Source organism: Lathyrus oleraceus, chromosome 1, assembly GCF_024323335.1.
Source record: "Lathyrus oleraceus cultivar Zhongwan6 chromosome 1, CAAS_Psat_ZW6_1.0, whole genome shotgun sequence".
Classification (NCBI taxonomy): Eukaryota; Viridiplantae; Streptophyta; class Magnoliopsida; order Fabales; family Fabaceae; genus Lathyrus; species Lathyrus oleraceus.
Genome location: NC_066579.1, coordinates 99486673 through 99502462, shown reverse-complemented (window position 1 = coordinate 99502462; position 15790 = coordinate 99486673). Strand labels below are relative to the sequence as shown.

Here is a 15790-nt window from a genome sequence, read left to right as displayed (position 1 = left end):
TATTACTGCACAATGATTATTGAAAGAAGAAAAGATGAATTGAAAAAAGGGGAATTAAGGTTTTAGAGAAAAGTGGAAGAAGAAGAATTGTAAAATTTGTAGAGAAACATCTATTCTTTATTTTTATGCAACTGCATTTGTTGTGTGTTATAATCAATGATATGAGACTTCCCTATTTATAGGTTATGATTGCTTGTACACCAAACAATCTCTAACTAACCTAACTAACTCAGCTAAAAGTAACAAATAAAACTAAGTCTATATTTCGACGACTGATCTAACTCGACACATATAACATTTCGACAACAACTGGCTATGTCAAAATGATTATTTGACACAAAGAATTACACTTTAAACATGAATAACACAAGTCATTCTATAAATAACTTCATATTCCAAGGTACCAACTTCGAGCATTGTATATCAACCATCATTGTCTCCACTTCATGCTCAGGTAACTTGTTCAATCTGTGCTATTGTCCTTCCATGATTGACTTTAGAATTCTCAAAATTTTTAGCATCAATGTTCATCCTCCAAAAGCCTCGAGGATCTTGGAAATCTTTTGGAACCCTCCTCATATGCAGTGGCTCAAATGTAACACAAACGTGAATGCAAAAGGTTGCATTGGACCTACTTGCTGGGCTAGAGTTTTTAGATACAAAGATGATGCTTTCATAGGTGGATTTGCCGCCCCTCTTAATATTCAAAACACTCTTCATGCTGAGCTCATGACCATACTTTTTGCTATTAAAAGTGCTTATGAAAGACATTGAAGATTCCTTTGAATTGAAACTGACTCCATGCTAGATATCCTGGCCTTTAAAACTCGCAACTTAGTTCCATAAAAAATTCACAATAGATGACACAATTGTTTGTTACTTGCTAGAGTCATGACTTATTTTGTATTTCATATTCATAAAGAAGGAAATCAATGTGATGACAAACTTGCGTCCACATGTTTGACATCTAATAATTTTACTTGGTGGGATCATCCACCAATCATCATTAGGTCCTTTTTAATGAGAAAAATATTGGGGCTTTCCTTTCACTTTTGTAAATTTTTGTTTGATAACCTTTTGATGGTTGTTTTGGTTAAAGTCCCATTTTCTCTTTTGTACTTTTATTTTTTTTAATAAATAAAAACATATAATATATATTTTTGAAATGCTTTTAAGCTGACTGATTTGATCTATGCTTTTTAGTTTAAAAAACACATGCATGCAACACTTTTTTTAATACAGTTGTTGCGAGTTTAAAATAAGTGCTCCTGATATTTACATAAATGTTACATTTTTAGAAACATTTGATAGAGAAGAGTTTCTTTAAAAAATTAAGAGTCTTTGAATAAATGTATCTAAAGATGATTTTTTTAATCATCAATTCACTTTTAATAAAAGTTAATTTTATATAATTAATTTATTTAATTTTTCTAACTGTATAATCAAAATCGTATAATGATTTTTAGGAAGATTACTTTCACATTCCTCATCATTTATTTAATATTACAAAAATTTCTCTATCACACACAAATGAAATAATAATAATTAAAAAAGTAGTTAATATATTATATAAAATTGATTTATTTATGTAACATTATAAAATTATAAACCCTATCGTTACTAGTATGCAACAGAGTACACCATGGAAGCGTGAACAACACTGATCCATTCATCTTCCCCAAATTCAATTCGAGCAACCGTTTCAAATTGAAATCATCATATGCTTCACTTTCTTGTATAATACGATACCAATCGAGAATCAAGCCCTAGAAACAATGGCGGGAATAGCTATACTTGCAGATCTATGGAGGAAAAATCACAACTCTGCTGCATCACACGCTTTTCAATCTTCTTCCTCTTTTTCTGCTGCTGCTGCTGCTGCTTCAGCTGCTTCTTTTGCTGCAGGAACCACTTTTGCTTCAAGGAATTTCTTTGGGTGTGTATTGTTTTTTTACCCTCTTTAGGTTATTTGGTGTTTGATGATTTGGGGAAGATGAAAATACGGAGATTGTAATTTCTGATTGCATTGCAGTAGAGAAGTTTATTTGTACTGGTTTGTTATGATTGCTTGATAGGTAAAGGTGAGAAGGGATTGAATTGAAGTAGAAATTATGGTTGAGATATAGATTGTAGTCATGAGAGTATTAGGGTTTTGGTTGGTATAAGGGTATGTTTGGTTTAGCTTTTGGAATAGCCGAAATCAATTTAGAGGTGTAGAATTGATTTTGGAATTATTTTGAGGTGTTTGGTTCTTCTAAAGTTGAATTGATTCTACTTGAAGCTAGAGTTTGTAGCTTTTGAGTTTAAACTTGATTTTTTACATTGAAATTTACATAAAGTTATTCAAACATAAATTATTTTACATTCAATTCACGTTTAAGCATAAGCAATTTTACAAAATCAATTCACTCAAAATCTCCATAACCAAACATGCGCTAAGTGTAACTTCATGTTTGGATTCACGTTGAGTTTGACATAATCACGGTGGCACTGTGAGTGTGATTTTTTTGAAGCTTAAGCGTGTAGTTGGAAACTGCGTGGTGGAAATGTACAGTATCTTGGAAATTTAAGTGTAGATTTTGTCAAAATTACGGTGTCATATTGTGATTATGCTAAACTTACTGTCGGTCCAAACATCAAAGTGTCACTTTAGGAGATTCTAGTTTTATAGCTTTGATATAACTGAATAAGCATCTGAATGATTGAATATATTATTGCTTAACAATTGACACTTAAGGAGATTCTAATTTTTTAACTTTGCTATTTTCAAGTTTCAATAACATGGAATTTCCCATTTTGCTTGGTTTACATACTTACATGAATGGTCAATGTGCTTCTAATACATGAAGCTTACCAAGTTGCATTGAGATTTATTTTCAGATTGGATAAACAATATTAGTGGACAATAATTTATAATGTGTGGATGTTTTCTAGGAAAAAAGGGTTGAATAAACCATGATTATATGTGTATATCGAAGAAAATAGAGACGTAGATTATCCTGTTGGTTATTTTTTGGTGAAGAAAATAATCTAATATGACACTGCTGTCACCGATTTTACTGAATTTTAACTTCTCTACAACCTTTAAATCTTCAAAGGGTTAGGCTTAAAATTATGTATTTCTGAAACATCCAAGGTGTAAAAGACAGGGTTTTGAAGTTGTTGCATTTGCACCCAAGTGTAATTTATCATTGTATTTTAGGCATATATGCCCTACTTTGGTTTGGCGTCCTGCGTACTTATACATTAAGCAATCACGCCTCTTTAATTTCAGGTCACCAGTGGCATATTCTGATGCTGGCGCAACATTATCTGAAGATTTTATTTCTAATATACAAAGTGCTTCTGAAAGGATTTACAAGTATGACGTTGAAAGATTCAGTACAAAAACGTACAATGTCCAACCTAAACCTCTATTCTCTGCTTTCGAATTGAGATCACTCGGAATGACTTCAATAAGGTCATTCCTGATGTACTATTTGCCTCTTTTGGAACCGCGTGCGGAAATGGAAGATGATGATGATGAGGACTTTCTGGAGGAACTTACAGGGGCACATCAAGAACGCCAGGTTGATCTGGTTGTTCCCTTCAAAAAGTCGGTGAAACAAATCGTCCGCGAGGTGAGATTTTCTTTTTCTTATTCTTGTTTTAACTTTTAGTAATGCTTATCTCTTGCATTATTTACAATTTATGAAATTGCCGTGTGTGACTTGTTGTTTAGTATCAGTAAAAATAGTTTCAAGCTGCTGCATGTAGCTTGTATTGTGCAAAACCTCTTCTCTATGTAGATTATCATTGTCATAGACAAACAAACATGTTAATTGAGGTAGACAGCTTTTGCTGTTATTCTATGCTTTTGTTTTTGTCTTAGTTTTTACTTTTTAGAAGCTACAAAGTTTCTCTACACTCATACTTTAACTTCATATACTTGATGTAGGTTAACATTACTCGAATCTTTATCTATTTGTATGGTGTGTATATCTGTCCAAATATTTTTTAGCTTGACTTCTTGTTCTAAGGAGAAGCTGAGCCAAATGGTTTTGCATAAAAGGTCTTAAGGAAGAATATCATTTGAGAAAATAAATCAGTAAGAACTTTACAAACAGTAATAATAGTTGAAATGGGCCAAGTTCACTAGATATAGATTAACAAATGATTAGCGTGGGTGTCACATTTTGGTATAAAAGTTCATCCAAATTGAGTCTGAAGGGTATGTACTGTCTGTGTTTAGTTTGAAAACTGCGTCTCATGTCGTGGAAATTATACACCGAGTGAACTATGATTGGACTTTAGTTTCTGCATGACTCTCTAGGTTATACAACTGTTGGTTTCTGTTGCACACTTTAGATGAATGTTATTGAGCAAGAAAAAGCTTGTCTTGTTTCATTACCTCTCCTTCATTTTGAATCTTGGTTTTATAAATTTGAATATGTAACTTAGTTGTCAGTTAACTTCCTTGCAACGAGGTGTTGTGGCATGAGGAAAACCCTCACAAAGTTACACTTACAGTTACTTGTTTTGAAGTTGTTGACGGCTTTTCTATGTTTTCATGGTTTATTACGTGGTTTATTAATTTTGGGAAATATTGCTTGTTCTACGTGAAAGATTGGGTACCATGCCGTTATCCAGGATGGTTTAGTATGTGTTCATGTAGTTGATGGAATACATTAAGATCAAAGAAAACTAGCTGAATCTGAACTTCCATATATGGAAGAAACTGAAAAATGAAATTGAAGTTTTACAAGAGCTCTGCTCAGCTATTTATAGCAATTAACTATTAGAAATCACAGAATTATATATTTTCACATCATTGACATTTTCTAAGTGAATTCCATCAGTGTCAGGACTTAGTTTTGGAGCTTTAACGTAAATTGAATCTATATGGACATTATTGCAGCCATCAAATCTGAGGCTTACAAGGAAGGTCCCACCATTTTTGTCCTCTTCCATCTATTAAACCACTTCCTTCTAGTGACATTCCATTGATTCTGTAAAAAACCAGCTACTGTCTCTTAATGCTGTTCTTTCACTAAGAGTCTGGTCCATCAGGTGGCATAACAGTGCCATCCACTTAATTGATCATCCCATAAAATTCCATCAGCTAATTAGCTAGTGAGAAATCTCTTGACGGGCATGTGCAGTTAGTCCAGGCATCAGTCATTGGATCGAGCTGCAACTCAGATCCAATAGTTGAGTTTCGCCGGACGGGCTGCATGGCCGTATAAAACCCGTCATTTAACTTTAAGCTGCTGGATCGAGGTACAGCATAGAAAATTTGTATTGAGTAAGTATTGCATTTTTATGACCTTGAGTACCAAGTCACCTTGACATGGACCGTTGGAGATAGTAGACTGGACCATGAAGGAGAAGCCTTGAGGAATAATAATAACATTAACTTGTGATTCATTTTGGCAGGCAGTGTCTCATGCCATCTTAAATGATTCTGTATCATCTTCTATACCATCTCCAATGGCACCAAATGATCTTACATAAAAAATTCCAGAGAAATTATTATTGTAGTAGGCATCATCATGAGGAGACGGTTGTGGTAGTGAAGTTTTGTTTGATTTATGTGAATGCCTATGTTTTCTATGTTAATGATGTCTAGCTTGAACTAAAGGAAATAAAGTAAGGAAAAATGAACAGAATGCTAGTGCTGAAATATGAAAATGCTTCATTCTCAAAAAAACAAACATTGAAGCAAAAATGACTTAGTTTCCATTCTCAAAAACTTGAAAGCCCACGAAGGTACTTTAAGCACAAAAACACACAAGTTAGAACAAGTTTAACTGAATTTGTCTTGGCATTTTCACCCTATTCATAATATGTTTCTGTGTTTTAAACTCACAAGTTAAATGTGTTTTGGATGTTATGACAGACAAGTGTTGTGACCACTAGAAGGATTTTAGAAAGAATTTCTGTTCATTATGTTTCATTGCGAATGGCATCCAAGCTTCTAAAAGGTATGTTCTTCGAATTCTATAATGATTTCATCTATATTTTAGAGATTATTGCATACACCCAAAGAGATTAATATTTACCATACTACAATTTTATGGGCGGGTGATGCTTTTTATTTTTGGCTGTGCTATCAAGAGATCTTACGAGCACTCATTTGTCGCATTTTTTTCCAACAGATGTTCCTAAGTCAGCTACTCGCAAGGCTGCAAGGAACTTGCCTACCCATGTTTACTTCTTCTCTGTGAGCAGAACAACATTCAGAGGTCAATAGATTTCCATAAATCATCTGTGTATTTTTTGAGATTACCATTTAACATCAACTATATTGTACAAACTATATTTTTCATTATTTACAGGACACATGCTAGGAGTTGCAGCATCTTGGGTTGTCCAAGTAAGCATTGACTTGTATCGATTCTTTAGGTCCATTTTCAGGTCCAATGATGAAGATAGTGACGTCGATACAACTGAGCAAGTTCGAATTCTTGGACAGAAGGTTGCCCTTACTTCAATAAGGTGTAGTTCGTCTTTAGTGTTTGCATCAATAGGTGCAGGAATTGGTGCTACCCTTGTCCGTCCGTCACTCGGCCAATGGATTGGTAAGATTGTAAACAACACATGCAAAAAAATTATTACTTCATGCTTGAATTGTGTTAGGTTGATTCATAATAATTTGACTTACTAAGACAAATCATTGTTTCTTTTCCCTTCTTTTTTCAGGATGTGCTGCTGGTGATTTGGCTGGTCCAATCATTGTAGCATTTTGCGCCGACAAAGCATTTCAAGTGAACCTTTAGTCGTGGTTTTATCTCTCTGACATGATTTTTACCAACCTCAAAATGAATGGTGTATCTTCAAAGTTTTGGTGTTTTTATATGCCATATCTTAATGAGCTATACTAACTTCAATTTGGTTGACCTCTTTTGAGCTGAAAGAGTTGTAACATTCTTCCCTTGATGGTGTCTCTGTTTCAGTTAGTAACATTCTTCAGCTGTTATTGTGTTTCTTGGTAGTTTATTATACTGTTCAGTCTGTGTGTTATATTTCATGTTCAGTTTTGGTCAATTTGAATCTTACCCTTTATTCATGACTGAGTGGGTCTGTTTAAAAATAGAGATAGATGGATAAGATGGTAGAGATTAAAAGTATGACCACTCATGTTTTTTTCTCATGAAAGGATCCCCTAAACTCTAATATACCATACACTTTTTTTATAGTTTATGTCATGCCAAACATATATTAAACGAGTTTAATATATCATAATCAAAATTACACATACTCATTTTATTATTTTAATTTCAAAATATCTACTCAGATATCTTAAAAAATTATTCAATGAGTGTAAGTTCAGTCTCATCCCAAACAATTGAGACTTTGCAGGAAAATTGAGGCTTTGCATGGTGAAGCATATAAAAATATATATACAAGCAATTAGTTACCAACAATACTCCTATAGTATTTTAAGTTATTATGCTGTATTTGTTTTTGGCTTGATCCTCTTTGCCCTTGAATACAAGAAAACACCAACAAGTGCAATAGCAGTTCCTGCAACCAAAATTAGGACCACAGAAAATAAAAATGAATAGCAGACACCAAAAATTTGTACCCCACTTGAAAACATGAAAGAGAGACATACCAAGTGCATTAATAGATGAGACAGGAATTTGGAAGAAGATAACAGAAGAGACTATGACAACCACACGCTTCACACAATTTCCTACTGAGTGTGTCACAGGGGACACTTTCTCTAATATCCCATATGAAACCTGTCACCAAATGCATGCATTATTTACCTTCAACACCAATTATTGATGCCTCAATGCTTAATAAATAAATGATTAAAAGTATGCTATATTTTGTTTTCTCAAATTATTATGGTTATCAAACTAATGAAATAGTCAAACATACACCAGACATAGTCTTGTCACTTACATGTCATATGAACAAAAAATGACACTAAAAAATAGACCATAGAACCCATGTTAATGACAACCTTAGAAATTATTTCTTCCAAAAAAAAAATTGATTATTGACTTGACCTTGAAAGTTGCTTTTAAGCAGAAAATCACTTTATTCACACAATCAAAGCATACAACAAAACTTGAAAAGCCTTACCTGCTGGTATGCATGGAAGCAGAATGCAGCCAAAACTGATCTTATGCATAACTCTCTAACATTCAATCCTTGGCTTGCCTATAAAGAAAGTGACATACTATATCTTAGCCACATTTTTTCTCTTCATCAATTAGCGAGATTAAAAATATATTTAACCCTATTTAAAATCGACTAAAAAGGGTAAAACTTGTTTACATACCGCAGATTTCAGATACGAAGGAGTAAACTTGAAACCATCCAAAAATATAGCACATGGTACCAAAAAGAAAAAGGAAATGATGGTTATAACTGAATAGAGATTGATATTGTCCAAAGCTTCCTGTCAAAAACATGGTTCAATCGATAAGTCATATTTTTAACAGAATATATTGCAACAGTTTGAATAGGTACTTTTGTTACCTCTTCATTAGACATTAGTTTTTTGCTCATAACGTTCCGCGATTGATTCGTAAGGTTGGATGCCATTGCAGTGCTGAATCCAATCCTGTTTTGAGACAGAACTTGTCAAACTCTAGAAACAATCTTAACCTATGTAGTACCGACAATTTCAATCTAAGACATGTCTAGTGTCCGAAACCGATACATATGGTTACATTAAATTATTCTATTTCTGAAAACATTATCGGTGTTCACGTGTCAGGGCCGTTTCTGGTGTCCACGTCTGCATCATTGTTCCAACAAATCATAGCATATGAAAACAGGTTATAATTTATATAAAACAAATTAAATTTTCTACTATAAGCGCTTAACTAAGCTGTTTATCTAAACACGATCTTATTAAATATTGTCTCTGAAGTTCCTTTGCATGTAAAAGCTTTAGTTTCATGGATTACCAATTGAAAGAAACTTCAGTCATTGAAGCCAATGCCACTCCACCGACTATCGGCAGAAGAGAAGAAACCACCCAAAAAGTAGGCACCTGTTCATTTAAGAATCAAAACTTATTTTCAGAAAACCAAAACTTTTTTATTCACTTTTCAGCCCCTACAAATTGCAAAATTGCATGTTTTTAGTCCATGCAAATTTGTAATTTGTCGAGGTTGAAGAGTGAAAACAAGGACTAAAACAAAAAGTGTATATTTTTTAGGGACTTAACAGTTTTATAAGAATCTAAAGATTTCAATTCGACGTTACCTCACCGAGGAGAAAAGATGAAAGAACAACAGTGAAGAAAGGCTCCATAGCTTTAATGGTGTGAGTGAATGAAACAGAAACCTTGCCAAGACTGATGTTGGTCAACAGGTTTCCCAATGTATGAGCCATAACCAGTGGAAGAATTGCTGCAAACTTCGAAACAAAAACAAACCAATCAATCAGTAAGCAAAGCAGTTCCAACAGCATTTCCACATTTTACCGTTGTATAAAGATTTGCAGCATAACTCCAACCGCGACCACAGTTGAAAACCATGAATTGGGCTAGTCGATTTTCATTGAAAATCAAAATTACCTGTGATCTTCTAATGTTTGGCCTTGGATGTAGATTCAAAATCCAGATCAAATTAATCACCAATGAAGCAAAGCCAAATTGAAATGCTGTAACTGTTGCTGGAAATGGATAGACTTTTAGAACCTAATAATACACAACCAATGCATAGATGAACAAAACATGGTTATCAAATCAAGATTCAAATCATGAATGATAATAGCAAGATTATAAGTTGAAATATCACATGCAAACCTCAAAATAATTCACAATTCATATCATGAACCAAAATATAGTGTAACAACTCAATACGAGATTCATGTCCAAAATATATAAACATTACAAATTCGTATCGATCGAGTTCAGTTTAGTATCGAATTGAGAAAGAACTAACATGTAAGATAGTGATGACCATGACCCAGAATTCTTTTCATGTACTATGTAAGTCTATGTTTGAAAATTTCAAAATTTTATAATTAAAAACACAAAATTTCCTTTGATTTTTTTACCATTTCCCTTCCCACCCATAGTCCAATTCATTGCTAATCAATCCAATAACTGCAAAAAAACAAAAACTTTTTACTCAAAATAAAGGATTGAAAGAAGAAAAAAAACCTGTTTGTTGTAAATGTTGAAGTAAATATTCAAGAGATACCAAGTAGCAAACATGAAACCAAGTTGTAGAGATTGAACAAAACCAGAAGGTTGAGTTGGTTCATGACTCTGTCCCTCTGGAAGAGAAGCAGCAAGGATTCTAAAAGAATGAATTTTTGGAGTGGAAATGAGAAAAGGTGAAGACTTTCTAAGAGATTGAAACAAAGAAGAAGATGGGCATGGAAATCCATCAATGGTGAGTCTAAGTGGTGAAGAAGAAAAATGGTGAGAATGAGAGAATTGAAAAGGGTGAAACTTGGGTATGGTTATGTGGTTTGAAATTTGTAGGGTTGAATGAGAAGGTAACATAGAGAAAGTATGCATTTTGGAGTTTGAAGAGAGAAAATAAGAAGACATAATTGTTGCATGAAGTGAAAAGAAAAATAAAGTGAAACAAATACTCTACATTCTCATATGTTACACTCAAAATGGCACACTAATAAATAGTGTTGAATTTTTCTGGGGTGAGTTACCAAACTTTAGAGGGTTTTTTCAAATTTAGGTTTCAAATTTTGTTTTAAAAAATGAATAACTTCCTAATTTAGGTTTTTTTTATCATCTTTTTCTAATTTAGCCCTTTTACATAATTTATAATCATATTTGTTCTAGAACTAAAAATGAAATAAAGATAGGTGATAACGGTGAATTAGAGTTTTGATAGGGTTAAGAGGAGACTCCCTCAAATCAATATACGAGGCAAAAGAGTGAATTGAAATTGTTTTTTAAATTATATACATGAATTTGCGTACTTATATATATATATATATATATATATATATATATATATATATATATATATATATATATATATATATATATATATATATATATATATATATATATATATATATATATATATATATATATAATGGAGAGAGAATAATAACATGCCATTTGTTAGACGTGAATCGCATGGAGCTGTTGTAATATTTTAAAATTCAGACCGATCATCAAATTGGAGAGGATATTGTGTTACTGATTCATTGATCGAACCACTGGGTTACTGGTCGAACCACATGTCTAAACTAGATTAAACCGGATAACTTGGTTGAATAAATAGAGCTCTATAACAAAACAAGACAAAAATTAAATCGATCAAACTGGATGACTTGGTTTCTAAAAAAATCACGACACCTACACAATTTTAAAATATCATAATCTCAAGTTCATTATTTAAACTCAAATTTTAAACATAGTCCTCATACACAACAAAATAGTACAAAATACATATTCAAATAAATTTTGGACAAAGTTTAATTGCAAAATTAACAGAATAACAAAATAACCGTATTGTCTAATAAATTTAATTTCAAAGTGGAAACGTTGTTTCAAATAAGTTTTGAACAAAGTTTACTTATATTTATATTTTATTTTATTTTATTTTTAAATTATCAAAACAACATCATTTTGTCCGAGGAAAAAAAACAAACATTTAACCCGACAATTTTTCAAAACCGTCGATTTGCCGATTTTCATCAGTTTTGGCCGATTCAATATCCTACCCGGTCCAACGATCAGACCAGCGCGGTGATCCCTCAAGTTTCCAGTTCCACCAGCTGGTCCAGTTCTGTTTTTAAAACACTAAGACGTTGGAAGTATCTGGAGTTCAGATCCTCTATACTGATCCATAGAATTGCTCTCGTATGCTGAGAAGATTTTGGAAGGATTGCAGCTCCTTTAGAGTGATCAGTTAGGGATCAATATGGTTAGTGGTCCAAAATAGTTGCCCTCTAAGCCATTGTTTTTGCGTAGCAAGGCAGAGGTTTATCGTATTTGCCTCATCTGCCGACCATTCTTTCATCTATCCTGGAAGAGAAAAAGTAAGCATTTCAGTTTCTTGGGGATTCACACATTAATGACTCATACTCCAAACTTCTTTTTAGAGGTATCCTCATTATGACCCTTGAGAACCAGAGCACTTGAGTGTTCCATGCGAGTGATTTGAAGCGTTGATAAAGTCCATCTTTCTTTGCATGCTAGCCTATGATTCTTGAAGAGTTAGCTTCACATTTCTTTGAGTTATCTTTCTGAGTTTGTTGTAATCTTCTTCTGTTTGATATTTTGCTTTCTTGTGTCTGGAAAAAATAATATACATCATGAGTCAAAAATCACAAAAGAATGCTCGATCCTTGTGGGTGGATGTTGTTTACTCTTCAACTATTTCTGTTTTTTCCAGAGAGGATAATATTGATGGGGACTTCTTGATGTTGGTCCATCTTCGGATAATATTGACGGTGAGTATGGGGATTGTGACATTCCTTTTCATGAATGCATTTTCTCGATCCTGGGCCTTCAGATGTCTTTTAATGCTTTTGAGATAGAAGTTCTTAAGCATCTGATAGTGGCCCCGTCGCAGCTTCATCCTGGAGTTAGGCGTATGTGAAAGTCTTTCAGTATTTGTGTGAATACTTGAAGGGGAAACCTTCTCTGACTTTTTTCTTTCATCTCTTCAAAGTTCACAATGGCCTTGTGACCATTACGTGGGGCAGAGGCTTGGTTTCTATGGTTCTGATCTCCAGGTGTTTCAAGGCTTTTTTTTTGAGATCTTGAAGCATTTTGAAGATTAATTCTTTATGGTTACCCCTATCCATCCTAAGACTCATGCTGGTCTACGCTGTTGGAGATGGAGTGGAAGGTAAATGTGCTAAGTTGTTCCCCAAGTACTAGAGCGGGAGTCATTTCCTAATGGGAAATGGATCGTACGTCTATAAAGAGGAAAACCTCTCTCAAGAAGAGTTGTGTGTGAAGAAGAGATTGTCGAGCTTTGTCAAAGACCTAGGTTATCTTGGGGGAAGTATTCCTCAAGATGAAGTCGATCAAAAATGCTTGAAATGCCTCATCGATATTCGCTTGGTGATAGAGGCCCGCACCATGGAAGAAAGGAATATTATTTTTGGTAAGTTGTGCAAGCTTTTGGCTTCTTCACTTTCAATTTGCTCACTTGGGACGTATTTATTTTGGTAATGATTGCATGTAGATTCAATGAAAGATGAGGTAGCGCTCCGACTTTTAAGGCGGGGAATCTGGCCAAGAGGAGCTGTAGCAAGCCCTTCCACTACTTTGTAGTCCTCTATGGTGTTGCTAATTCGAATGATCTTCAGAGACCACTACATGCTTTGGTTCTCCAACTCTTATGTCGTTGATGGCGTCGGGCGCATGCTTCTCTAGGAAAAGACGAGTTCCTCCTTTAGAGGAGGAATGTTCATATCTAACCAAAATGTCTGAGCGTGCTCTGGAGGAAGAACTTGTTACTATAGCGTGGTATACTCGATGCGCCTCTACTGCTTTGGCCCTCAGTGGAACCAGTCTCTGGGATGCTCTTTCGCTTGACTAACAACGTGAGGAGAAGCATCAACTGGAAGAAAATGTATCTCGCGTGATGCGACAATAGGATACATACATACAAGAAATACAAACAACGTTCACCTCTCTTACCAGGATAAGTGATATTTCATGCCCCTTAATCTACCTGGTTCTTTTACTAACCAGGTGAGCCTTTTGGTTAGAAGTGCAACAAGGAAGGACAAGTATCTAGTTTCGGCCTGAGACACTTTGAAGTCTACTTAAGCGTCTCTTTCGGCGGCTCAAAGGTAACTGGAAGCTTTGTGCCTCGAGAATGCTTCTTTGGCTCAACGTTTGACTAACTATACGACCGTCAACCTTGGGGTTGTCTCGTAGTATTTTAAGAATGCATAGCAGCAAGTGGAGCATTTTCATTATCCCCTGCGTGTTTCGAGGAAACAGGTTCGTCCAAACCAAATGCTCAAAGATGGGGAGGTAATTTCCCTGTTGAGGTAGGCTTACCCTCTTTTTTTGTTCACATCCTATGTGTAAAGTACATTTGTAGTAAATGAATATATATGTGTATATTTGTAAAATGAAATATCTTACCTTTGAGGTATGTTTGTGTTATTCTTAGTATCTAGCTCTGGATTTTGGAAAAACTTATGAGGTCCTCCCTCGAATTTTATTGGACGTCTCTGGATCCATTCCTGACCAAAGGTCGGTTCCCTTTCCCCGTCCTTGTGAAAACCTTGTTTGAGGTTGTCGTGTGACCAACTCACCGCGTCCTCTAGAGTGACTAGCTGCCAGAGAGGGGTGTACCATTATTGCATACATGAAGATGATTATTATAACCTCATGTGCGTGGCATTTGCGACAGTATCCCTGAATTTCTTTATGTGTGCTTTATATTATGGGGAATTGATTGTTGTAGTCGCATTCACACAACTTTTGCAACAACACCCTTGAGTCTTTATGTTGCGTCCTCAATCCCTTCGGTCGTACCCCAAACTTGTTGTTTCCTTACATGATCACAAATAAATGAATATTTCAGAACTTACAATATTCCATTTATATTTGACAATTAATTCTACATACGAGGAGGGTGGTTATACATATATGTTGTATAATGCAAAATAATAAAGAACAAGCAGGCTTACCACTTCTTATCCTCACTGTTTCACTTTTAGTTTGCTCAACCACTTTTTTGGGGATGAATGTTCATACTTCTGAGCTAAGCGGTTAAGGAAGTTACTTTGATTTCCATTGTCATGCCTTCTCCTTGGTCTCGCTGGAGTGTTTGATATATTCTCTTTGCTCCTTCGAGATCGACATTGATAGGTGTAATACCCTAAATTTTGCCCACCTCTTTAGTATTATATGGGTTTTAGTTACATTTTATCTAGAATGAATGAATAAGGAGTACGAATATGAGGTACTGGTCGAGTCTCACCTTTCTCACTTTTTATATTTTTTCTCTCTTTTTTCACAAAAAAATAAGTATTTTTTTATTTATTTTTAAATAATTTTCATTTCATTTAATATATATTTTAAAAAAATATTTTTTTTCCTTTTATTTAATAAAAGATAATAAAAAAATATTTTAAAAAAAATATATCAAAAATGTACAGATTCAATATATTTTATAATAGTATTTCTTAAATTTTTTCAAATCTTATTTCTGATTGTCTGTGCTTTGTCATAGTTAAATATTTTCCTTTTTAATTGACCTAATTTTCATTATAAATAGGATACTCATTTACTCATATTAAGAGGGAGACACCAATTAGAGAGTTTTACAGAGTTTTAGAAAATCCCAAACATAGAGTCCTAATTTTTATTTTTTTTACTTTAATTTTTTTTAACCATATGATGATTTCTCATATGAATTTTTCTGTAAAGATTTATTCATTATAATTATCACTATTAACAACCACACCTTATAATTTTACTTAATATACTCTTGTGTATAATACGTAATTGCTTCATTTGCTTCATGTTTTGTAATTTACATCTCTTGAATGGTGATTTGTATTAATTGGTTCTTTTAAAAAAGAATTTGAAGAAGTTATGGAATTATGTTTGTTTGTATGTTTTACTAATTCCAATATTTTATACTATTTGTTAAAATTGATTTCCAATATTGTTCTCTAACATCGATTATATTAAAGAATTTAATTGAAATACACTGACCGTGTAAAAGGATTTTACACCCGTCAGTTAATCATGACCGTTGGATATTAAAATAAATTTGAATTTTATTTTAAAAATTTATAAAATAATGCAGACGGATGATGATGATGAATCAATTATATAAAACTTTTTACACTGAGAGTGCATAGTAATTAATTTCTA

The 15790-nt window shown here is 33.7% G+C and overlaps 2 protein-coding genes across 2 annotated transcripts; one reads left to right on the top strand and one right to left on the bottom strand.

Annotated features, from left to right (window-relative positions):
• Positions 1 to 1595: 1595 nt before the first annotated feature.
• On the top strand, positions 1596 to 7002 carry LOC127119304 (uncharacterized). The gene is made up of 6 exons (XM_051049510.1): positions 1596 to 1936; positions 3275 to 3620; positions 5879 to 5963; positions 6138 to 6224; positions 6318 to 6560; positions 6682 to 7002. Exons 1-6 carry the CDS (start codon positions 1776 to 1778, stop codon positions 6756 to 6758), a joined length of 999 nt encoding a protein of 332 aa, XP_050905467.1. The 5' UTR covers positions 1596 to 1775; the 3' UTR covers positions 6759 to 7002.
• Positions 7003 to 7218: 216 nt separating this feature from the next.
• On the bottom strand, positions 7219 to 10639 carry LOC127119292 (phosphoenolpyruvate/phosphate translocator 2, chloroplastic). The gene is made up of 9 exons (XM_051049504.1): positions 10115 to 10639; positions 9524 to 9646; positions 9211 to 9363; positions 8910 to 8995; positions 8476 to 8560; positions 8276 to 8395; positions 8077 to 8154; positions 7598 to 7727; positions 7219 to 7506 (listed from the first exon to the last, which is right to left on the bottom strand). The coding sequence occupies exons 1-9, from the start codon at positions 10508 to 10510 to the stop codon at positions 7430 to 7432; spliced, it is 1248 nt and encodes a 415-aa protein (XP_050905461.1). The 5' UTR covers positions 10511 to 10639; the 3' UTR covers positions 7219 to 7429.
• Between the last annotated feature and the right edge of the window lie 5151 nt (positions 10640 to 15790).